Consider the following 11,467-nt stretch of genomic DNA (forward strand, 5'->3'; position numbering starts at 1 on the left):
GATATAGACTTTTATATAACATGCTACATATTAAATGAAAGTTAATTACTGTAATTTTACATGAATTTGAAAGTAATTTGAGAAAACAGAAAATGATATGTATTATTAATATGGTATTTTTCTGCAAAAAAAAAAAGAAATATACATAGTTTGTCATTACTGGCATATTACTTAAAATAACAGGCGGTTTGTTTATTTACAGATAATATATTCAATTCTACAGTTTTATAACCTATTTAGAAAATTGGAAAAATTACAGTAGAAATTTTAGAGTAAATTAACCATAAAAATGGAATTTTTCTTTACAGTGTACCGAAGTAATAAATAACAAACAGTGTCGGACGTATTACACTCGAAGGGTAGTATTGCACAGTAGGGTATTAGGGCGGGATATTGTATAGGAGTGAACTATTATTATTATACGCAAATACGGTGTTAGCTTTCACTTGTATGCTGATGACACCCAACTCTACATGCCCCTAAAGCTGACAAACACGCCGGCTTGTAGTCAGCTGAAGGCGTGTCTTAATTAAATTAAACAATGGATGTCCGCTAACTTTTTGCAACTTAACGCCAAAAAAACGGGAATGCTGATTATCGGTCCTGCTAGACACCGACCTCTATTTAATAATACAACTTTAACATTTGACAACCAAATAATAAAACAAGGTGACTCGGTAAAAAATCTGGGTATTATTTTCCACCCAACTCTTTCCTTTGAGTCACACATTAAAAGCGTTACTAAAACGGCCTTCTTTCATCTCCGTAATATCGCTAAGATTCGCTCCATTCGGTCCACTAAAGACGCTGAGATCATTATCCATGCGTTTGTTACGTCTCGTCTCGGTTACTGTAACGTATTGTTTTCGGGTCTCCCCATGTCTAGCATTAAACGATTACAGTCGGTACAAAATGCGGCTGCTAGACTTTTGACAAGAACAAGAAAGTTTGATCACATTACGCCTGTACTGGCTCACCTGCACTGGCTTCCTGTGCACTTAAGATGTGACTTCAAGGTTTTACTACTTATGTATAAAATACTACACGGTCTAGCTCCAGCCTATCTTGCCGATTGTATTGTGCCATATGTCCCGGCAAGAAATCTGCGTTCAAAAGACTGCGGCTTATTAGTGATTCCTAAAGCCCAAAAAAAGTCTGCGGGCTATAGAGCGTTTTCCGTTCGGGCTCCAGTACTCTGGAATGCCCTCCCGGTAACAGCTACCTCAGTAGAAGCATTTAAGTCTCACATTAAAACTCATTTGTATACTCTAGCCTTTAAATAGACCTCCTTTTTAGACCAGTTGATCTGCCGCTTCTTTTCTTTTTCTCCTATGTCCCCCCCTCCACAAGGGAGGGGGTCCGGTACGATGACCATGGATGAAGTACTGGCTGTCCAGAGTCGAGACCCAGGATGGACCGCTCGTCGGGAGCCAGGATGGACCGCTGGCCTGTGTATTGGTTGGGGACATCTCTACGCTGCTGATCCGCCTCCGCTTGGGATGGTTTCCTGTGGACGGGACTCTCGCTGCTGTCTTGGATCCGCTTTGAACTGAACTCTCGCGGCTGTGTTGGAGCCACTATGGATTGAACTTTCACAGTACCATGTTAGACCTGCTCGACATCCATTGCTTTCGGTCCCCTAGAGGGGGGAGGGTTGCCCACATTTGAGGTCCTCTCCAAGGTTTCTCATAGTCATCATTGTCACTGGCGTCCCACTGGGTGTGAATTCTCCCTGCCCACTGGGTGTGAGTTTTCCTTGCCCTTATGTGGGTTCTTCCGAGGATGTCGTAGTCGTAATGGTTTGTACAGTCCTTTGAGACATTTGTGATTTAGGGCTATATAAATAAACATTGATTGATTGATTATAAGTTAGAGTTCAACATGGTGACAGCTCTGGGAAAGAAGCTGTCTCTGAACCTGTTTATTCTGGCTCTGAGGCACCTGTAGCGCCTGCCCGATGGTAGCAGGTCGAACAGGTGGAAGCCAAGGTGTGTGCTGTCTTTGGTGATGTTTTTTTGCTTTCTTGAGGCAACGGGAGTCATGTAAATCCTTCAGTGAGGGCAGGGGACAGCCGATGATTTATTTGTGCAGACTTTATGACCCTCTGAATCGCCTGTTTGTCTGCTTCAGTACAGTGTAAAGGTCAACTTTGTGAGAGGGAGATTAGAACGGCAACATGTGGAACAAAGTTGTGTTTTCTTCGTGGTCGACCTCACGCCTCCTCCTCTTCTCTCGGCCACTTCGGCCGTCTGCTTGTGGATGTTTACGTCCGAACCCCAGCAGACCAAACTCCGGTAAAAGCTTCAATGTTCCACCGAGCGCCGAGTTCGTGGCGAGGGTTTCCGGGATCCCAACGATGGCCAAACTGCCTTATTCGAACCAGATGGCGGGCCTGGATGCAGCCTTCATTGGCGTCCCTATCGATACTGGAACCTCCAACAGACCAGGAGCCAGGTGCTGATATCATATTGGCATTACGCAACAGCAACATGTATTGTTAATACACAACAGGGGCGTTTATTCATTGATTGTAGATAATGCTGCATTTGTTCAATTAAAATAGATTTAGAGGCCTACTGAAATGAGATTTTCTTATGTAAACGGGGATAGCAGGTCCATTCTATGTGTCATACTTGATCATTTCGTGATATTGCCATATTTGTGCTGAAAGGATCGACGATAAAGTTCTGAACTTTTAGTCGCTAATAAAAAAGCCTTGCCTGTACCGGAAGTAGCAGATGATGTGCGCGTGACGTCACGAGTTGTAGGGCTCCTCACATCCTCACATTGTTTACAATCATGGCCACCAGCAGCTAGGGCGATTCGGACCGAGAAAGCGACGTTTTCCCCATTAATTTGAGCGAGGATGAAAGATTCGTGGATGAGGAAAGTTAGAGTGAAGGACTAGAAAAGAAAAAAAAAGACTAGGGCAGTGGGAGGGATTCAGATGTTATTAGACACATTTACTAGGATAATTCAGGAAAATCCCTTATCTGCTTATTGTGTGACTAGTGTTTTAGTGAGATTATATGGTCGTACCTGAAAGTCGGAGGGGTGTGGCCACGGGTGTAGTGACCGCCAGTGTCTTCAATGGAAGCCACGTTTCTGGACAAGGGCTGAGGGTTTTTTTTTCCCCCCTCCTCCAATGTGGAAGCATCCGACGGTCGTGGGCGGCCATTGGGAGGAGGCAAGAGAGACCGCAGCTGCAGGAGGCGAGGCGCAACGCAAGCTCTCCGCTCATAACTGCGGTAAGAGCCGACTTAATACCACCATTTTCTCAACGAAACCTGCCGGTTGACATGTGGTAGGTAGCCATGTTCGCTTGACCCCTCTAAAGCTTCACCATCAGCTTTCGGGAATGTAAACCAGGAAACAAGGAAACACCGGCTGTGTTTGTGTGGCTAAAGGCGGCCGCAATACACCGCTTCCCACCTACATCTTTCTTCTTTGACGTCTCCATTAATAATTGAACAAATTGCAAAAGATTCAGCAACACAGATGTCCAGAATACTGTGTAATTATGCGATTAAAGCAGACGACTTATAGCTGGGATCGGTGCTGGATCAAAATGTCCGTTACAATCCATGACGTTATGCGGACGCATCATCAGACCGCAACGTTTTCAACAGGATGCTTCGCGCAAATTTTAAAATTGCAATTTAGTAAACTAACCCGGCCGTATTGGCATGTGTTGCAATGTTAATATTTCATCATTGATATATAAACTATCAGACTGCGTGGTCGGTAGTAGTGGGTTTTAGTAGGCCTTTAGGTAACGATGGGCGGATCGATACTGACATACCGCCGATACCAGATCGTTGTGCTCTGATATCGATTCTTAAACCAAAATATTGACACTTTTGATTTTTTAGTTCTTTGACATAACGTATAACATTTACAGGAACACAGTGTAATGTAGCTCAATCAATACTGCTTTTAAAAACACATGTTTCTCCAACCACCACCATAATTGCCAACATAAAAACACAGTAACGTAATAGGACTGGGTATTCATTAAAAACTAGGCAGAGGTTTTATTTAACAAGCATTGACGTGCGGTGAACTACAAACCCCGTTTCCATATGAGTTGGGAAATTGTGTTAGAGGTAAATAAAAACAGAATAGATTTTCAATCCATATTCAATTGAATGCACTACAAAGACAAGATATTTGATGTTCAAACTCAAAAACCTTTTTTTTTTGGAAATAATAATTAACTTAGAATTTCATGGCTGCAACACGTGCCAAAGTAGTTGGGAAAGGGCATGTTCACCACTGTGTTACTTCACCTTTTCTTTTGACAACACTCAATAAATGTTTGGGAACTGAGGAAACTAATTGTTGAAGCTTTGAAAGTGGAATTCTTTCCCATTCTTGTTTTATGTAGAGCTTCAGTCCTTCAACAGTCCGGGGTCTCTGCTGTCGTATTTTACGCTTCATAATGCGCCACACATTTTCGATGGGGGACAGGTCTGGACTGCAGGCGGGCCAGGAAAGTACCCGCAGTCTTTTTTTTACAAAGCCACGCTGTTGTAACACGTGCTGAATGTGGCTTGGCATTGTCTTGCTGAAATAAGCAGGAAAAAGACGGCGCTTAGATGTTGTTCCAAAACCTGTATGTACCTTTCAGCATTAATGGTGCCTTCACTGATGTGTAAGTTACCCATGCCTTGGGCACTAATGCACCTCCATACCATCACAGATGCTGGCTTTTGAAATTTGCGTCGATAACTGTCTGGATAGTTCGCTTCCCCTTTGGTCTGGATGACACGACGTCGAATATTTCCAAAAACAATTTGAAATGTGGACTCGTAAGACCACAGAACACTTATCCACTTTGCATCAGTCCATCTGAGATGATCTTGGGCCCAGAGAAGCCGGCGGCGTTTCTGGATGTTGTTGATAAATGGCTTTTGCTTTGCATAGTAGAGCTTAAACTTGCACTTACAGATGTAACGAGGAACTGTATTTAGTGACGGTGGTTTTCTGAAGTATTCCTCAGCCCATGTGGTGATATCCTTTAGAGATTGATGTCGGTTTTTGATACAGTGCCGTCTGAGGGATCGAATGTCACGGTCATTCAATGTTGGTTTCCGGCCACGCCGCTTACGTGGAGTGATTTCCCCAGATTTTCTGAACCTTTTGATGATATTATGGACCGTAGATGTTGAAATCCCTAAATTTCTTGCAAATGACTTTGAGAAACATTGTTCTTAAACTGTTTGACTATTTGCTCACGCGGTTGTGGACAAATGGGTGTACTTCGCCCCAACCTTTCTTGTGAAAGACCGAGCACTTTTTGGGAAGCTGTTTTTACACCCAATCATGGCACCCACCTGTTCCCAATTAGCCTGCACACCTGTGGGATGTTCCAAATAAGTGTATGATGAGCGTCCCTCAACTTTATCAGTATTTATTGCCACCTTTCCCAACTTCTTTGTCACGTGTTGCTGGCATCAAATTCTAAAGTTAATGTTTATTTGCACACAAAAAAAATGTTTATCAGTTTGAACATCAAATATGTTGTCATTGTAGCATAGCACTGAATATGGGTTGAAAATGATTTACAAATTTACATCTAACACAATTTCCCAACTCATAGAAAAGTGGTTTGTTTTTATTTAACAAGTATATTTTTATTTTTTGGTCACTGTAACACCACACAAAGTTTGAACAGTAAAAAAAATAGCGAGCTTTAGCACTTTTGAACCTATCAATATTTGTGTTGACATTTTTGTGGTGCATCACAGCTTATGAAACATGACCATGTTTCCCATGTACCTGGATATTGGACTCTCTGGTCAGGTTCGGTCCCCGGCAGATCCGAGTGGAATCGTCCATGCTGAGGGCCTATAACGCCGGCACCCGCGCCGCCCCTTTCGAGTCCCTGGTGGTGGCGGACATCGGAGACGTCAACGTCAATGTGTACGACCTGAAAGACACGTGCAGGCGCATCAGGGACGCCTACAGAGACGTCGTGTCCTCGGGCTGCGTCCCTCTCACCATGGGTGAGTGTGTCTTTGTGGCATCCGGAACTCACCAAAAAAAATTAAAAGCTTTTTAATAAGATTTCACGGGAGGCCATTGTGGTATTTTACGTTTCATATTGCGCCACATATTTTCAATGGGAGACAGGTCTGGACTACAGGCAGGCCAGTCTAGTACCCGCACTCTTTTACTTTGAAGCCACGCTGTTGTGACACGTGGCGTACCCGCACTCTTTTACTTTGAAGCCACGCTGTTGTGACACGTGGCTTGGCATTGTATCGCTAAAATAAGCAGGGGCGTCCATGGTAACATTGCTTGGATGGCAAAATAAGTTTCTCCAAAACCTGTATGTACCTTTCAGCATTAATGGTGCCTTCACAGATGTGTAAGTTACCCATGTCTTGGGCACTAGCACACCCCCATACCATCGCAGATCCTGGCTTTTCAGCTTTGCGCCTATAACAATCCAGATGGTTCTTTTCCTCTTGGTTCAACAGTTTCCTAAAACAATTTAAAATGTGGACTCTTCAGGCCACAGAACTTCCACTTTGTCCATCTAAGATGAGCTCGGGCCCAGGGAAGTCGGCAGCGTTTCTGGGTGTTGTTGATAAATGGCTTTCACTTTGCATTGTAGAGTTTTAAGTAGCAGTTACAGATGTAGCGACCAACTGTAGTTACTGACTGTGGTTTTTCTGAAGTGTTCCTGAGCTCATGTGGTGATATCCTTTACACAGCACCGCCTGAGGGATCAAAGGTCCGTAATATCATCGCTTGCGTGGAGTGATTTCTCCAGATTCTCTGAACCTTTTGATGATATTACGGACCGCAGATGGTGAAATCCCTAAATTCCTTGCAATAGCTTGTTGAAAAAAGTTGTTCTGAAACAATTTGCTCAGGCATTTGTTCACAAAGTGGTGACCCTCGCTCCATCCTTGTTTGTGAATGACTGAACATTTCATGGAAGCTGCTTTTTTTTCCCAATCTTGGCACCCACCTGTTCCCATTTAGCCTGTTCACCTGTGGGATGTTTCAAATAAGTGTTTGGTGATCATTCCTCACCTTTCTCAGTCTTTTTTGCCACTTGTGCCAGCTTCTTTGAATCATATTGCAGGCATTAAATTCCAAATGAGCTAATATTTGCAAAAAACAACAACGTTTTCCAGTTGGAACATTAAATATATTATCTTTTCAGTCCATTCAATTGAATATAGGTTGAAAAGGATTTGCAAATGACTACATTTGTTTTTATTTATAATTTACACAACGTGCCGACTTCACTGGGTTTGGGGTTTGTATGTTTTCTGTGTGAGACTAATTCCACATGTTCAAAAACTCCTTTTTCGAATATTGTGTCAACATTTTAGTTTTTGTTTTCCGTAGGTGGAGATCACACAATTACATATCCTATCTTGCAAGCCGTTGCTGAAAAGTAAGTGTCTTATTGTTATGTATTTTTACTGTGAATATGCTTTAAGTGTCAAAAAATGCGCCATATCAGAGGTGTCCAAAGTGTGGCCCTGGAGCCTTTCGGGCCCCACTGTTTCAGTTTTGTTGTCCCGCAGTATATTGTTGAAGTGAAATCAAACAAAACAAGTAATAATTCCAGAAAAAAGAGCAAAAAGACATCATGTAGTGATACTTATAACTAAGGCTGTCTCATTATGATATTGATATTGCTTATCGATCTGATACAAGCAAAATAGCAAGTATCGGATTAGCACAAGCTGTAGTGTCCTTCATTGAACAATAATGCCGTTAAAACAGGACACTTGTCAATATAAACAAATATTAAATACAGATTCGAAGTCCCCAAGGCAGAAAGAAGCGTTTTATAATTGTATCCAATAACAAACGTGTCTGGATCACTCCACTTATGACGTCATTAGCTTAATAAATTATTGTAACCGCTAAGTGTTGCCAAAAAAATAATTAGCACTTGTGCATGTATTATATCGAACAGTACTCAGGGCTCCAATATCGGTAGGATATATAAATAATTATGTAACCTATAATACAAAGTTATATCTTTATATATATATATATATATATATATATATATATACATATATATATATATATATATATATATATATATATATATATATATATATATATATATATATATATATATGCTGGTCATATTATTAGAAAATCATGAAAAAGTTGATTTATTTCATTAATTCCATTTACAAAGTCAAACTTGTAGAATGTATACATTCATTCCAAACAGACTGATACATTTCAAGTGTTTTTTTGCCAAAAAGGAGATGATTATAGCTGACAACTAATGAAAACCCTAAATTCAACATTTCAGAAAATTAGCATGTGGTGAAAAGGTCAGATATTGAAGACACCTGGTGCCACACTCTAATTAGCTAACTAACTCAAAACACCTGGAAAAGCCTTTAAATGGTCTCTCGTTTGATTCTGTATGGCACACAATCATGGGGAAGACTGCTGTCTTGACAACTGTCAAAAAGGTGACCATTGATACTTTAAAGAAGGAGGGCAAGACACAAAAGGTCATTGCCAAAGAGGTTGGATGTTCCCAGAGCTCTGTGTCCAAGCACATTAATAGAGAGGCAAAGGGAAGACAAAGATGTGGTAGAAAAAAGTGTACAAGCAAGAGGGATAACCGCGCTCTGGAGAGCATTGTCAAAAAAAAAAGATTCAAAAATGTGGGGGGATCCACAAAGAGTGGACTGCAGCTGGAGTCAGTGCTTCAAGAACCACCACGCACCGACGTATGCAAGATATGGGCTTCAGCTGTCGCATTCCTTGTGTAAAGCCACTCTTGAATAAGAGACAACGTCAAAAGCGTCTCGCCTGGGCTCAAGACAAAAAGGACTGGACTGCTGCTGAGTGGTCCAAAGTTATGTTTTCAGATGAAAGTAAATTTTGTATCACCTTTGGAAATCAAGGTCCCAGAGTCTGGAGGAAGACAGGAGAGGCACAGAATCCACGTTGCCTGAAGTCCAGTGTCAAATTTCCACAATCGGTAACGGTCTGGGGTGCCATGTCATCTGCTGGTGTTGGTCCACTGTGTTACCTGAGGTCTAGGGTCAATGCAGCAGTCTACCAGGAAGTTTTACAACCCTTTATGCTGCCTGCCGCCGACCAATTTTATGGAGGTGAAGATTTCATTTTCCAACATGACTTGGCACCTGCACACAGTGCCAAATCTACCAGTACCTGGTTTAAGGACCATGGTATCCCTGTTCTTGATTGGCCTGCAAACTCACCTGACCTTAACCCCATAGAAAACCTATGGGGTATTGTGAAGCGGAAGATGCCAGATGCCAGACCCAACAATGCTGAAGAGCTGAAGGCCACTATTTAAGCAACCTGGGCTCTCATAACACCTGAGGAGTGCAACAGACTGGTGGACTCCATGCCACGCCGTATCGCTGCAGCAATTCAGGCAAAAGGAGCTGCAACTAAGTATTGATTGCCGTACATGCTGAAACTTTCCATGTTCATACTTTTCAGTTGGCCCACATTTCCCCAAAAATATTTTTTGGTACTAGTTGTAACTAATATTCTAATTTTCTGAGATACTGAATTCGAGATTTTCAGTAATTGTCAGTACTAGTCATCAAAATTTAAAGAATTAAACATTTCAAATATATCACTATGTGTGTAATGAATTGATAAAATATGTAAGTTTCACGTTGTGAATATAATGACTGAAATAAATAAACTTTTTCATGATATTCTAATAATATGGACAGCACCTGTATGTATGTATGTATGTATATATATATATATATATATATCTTGATTGGATTATCCACAGAATAGTGCTCGATACCGTGGTAGAGCGCAATATGTAGGTGTGGGAAAAATCACAAGACTACTTCATCTCTACAGAACTGTTTCATGAGGGGTTCCCTCAATCATCAGGAGATTTTATTTGATCATTTTTTGTTGTTGTTGTTCTGTTCTATTCATGTTGTGTTACAGTGCAGATTTTCTCCCGAAATGTGTTTGTCATTCTTGTTTGGTTTGAGTTCACAGTGTGGCGCATATTTGTAAAAGTGTTCAAGTTGTTTATACGGCCACCCTCAGTGTGACCTGTATGGCTGTTGATCAAGTATGCATTGCATTCACTTATGTGTGTGTAAAAGCTGCATATATTATGTGTGTGTTTGTATGGAGCAAAAGCGGACGTGACGGCAGGTTGTAGAGGACGCTATATCTCAGCTACAATCAGGCGGAAGGCAGGGTACACCCAGGACAAGTCGCCACCTCATCGCAGGGCCAACACAGATAGACAGACAACATTCACACTCACATTCACACACTAGGGCCAATTTTAGTGTTGCCAAGCAACCTATTCCCAGGTGCGTGTCTTTGGAAGTGGGAGGAAGCCGGAGTACCCGGAGGGAAGCCGGAGTACCCGGAGGGAACCCACGCATTCACGGGGAGAACATGCAAACTCCACACAGAAAGATCCCGAGCCTGGATTTGAACCCAGGACTGCAGGACCTTCGTATTGTGAGGCAGACGCACCCCTCTGCCACCATGAAGCCTTATATATATATATATATATATATCTTGATTGGATTATCCAAAGAATAGTGCTCGATACCGTGGTAGAGCGCAATATGTATGTGTGGGGAAAATCACAAGACTACTTCATCTCTACAGAACTGTTTCATGAGGGGTTCCCTCAATCATCAGGAGATTTTATTTTATCATTTTTTGTTGTTTTTGTTCTGTTCTATTCATGTTGTGTTACAGTGCAGATTTTCTCCCGAAATGTGTTTGTCATTCTTGTTTGGTTTGAGTTCACAGTGTGGCGCATATTTGTAAAAGTGTTCAAGTAGATTATACGGCCACTCTCAGTGTGACCTGTATGGCTGTTGATGAAGTATGCATTGCATTCACTTATGTGTGTGTAAAAGCTGCATATATTATGTGTGTGTTTGTATGGAGCAAAAGCGGACGTGACGGCAAGTTGTAGAGGACGCTATACCTCAGCTACAATCGGGCGGAAGGCAGTGTACACCCTGGACAAGTCGCCACCTCATCGCAGGGCCAACACAGATAGACAGACAACATTCACACTCACATTCACACACTAGGGCCAATTTTAGTGTTGCCAATCAACCTATCCCCAGGTGCATGTCTTTGGAAGTGGGAGGAAGCCGGAGTACCCGGAGGGAACCCACGCATTCACGGGGAGAACATGCAAACTCCACACAGAAAGATCCCGAGCCTGGGATTGAACCCAGGACTGCAGGGCCTTCGTATTGTGAGGCAGACGCACTAACCCCTCTGCCACCATGAAGCCTTATATATATATATATATATATATATATATATATATATATATATATATATATATATATATATATATATATATATATATATATATATATATATATATATATATATATATATATATATATACATATATATATATATATATATATATATATATATATATACATATATATATATATATATTTATATT

General features: G+C 41.5%; 1 protein-coding gene across 1 annotated transcript in view; it reads left to right on the forward strand.

Annotated features, from left to right (window-relative positions):
• The first annotated feature begins 2,120 nt into the window (after positions 1–2,120).
• The window catches only part of agmat (agmatine ureohydrolase (agmatinase)), a 25,477-nt gene continuing 16,130 nt past the window's right edge, over positions 2,121–11,467 (forward strand). Inside the window, exons 1-3 of the mRNA XM_061902234.1 lie at positions 2,121–2,454; positions 5,806–6,008; positions 7,369–7,417. Coding sequence (XP_061758218.1) covers positions 2,177–2,454; positions 5,806–6,008; positions 7,369–7,417 — 530 coding nt within the window. The 5' untranslated portion in view covers positions 2,121–2,176. The remainder of the gene's footprint in view (positions 2,455–5,805; positions 6,009–7,368; positions 7,418–11,467) is intronic.

The sequence above is a fragment of the Nerophis ophidion genome, linkage group LG06 (assembly GCF_033978795.1).
Source record: "Nerophis ophidion isolate RoL-2023_Sa linkage group LG06, RoL_Noph_v1.0, whole genome shotgun sequence".
Classification (NCBI taxonomy): Eukaryota; Metazoa; Chordata; class Actinopteri; order Syngnathiformes; family Syngnathidae; genus Nerophis; species Nerophis ophidion.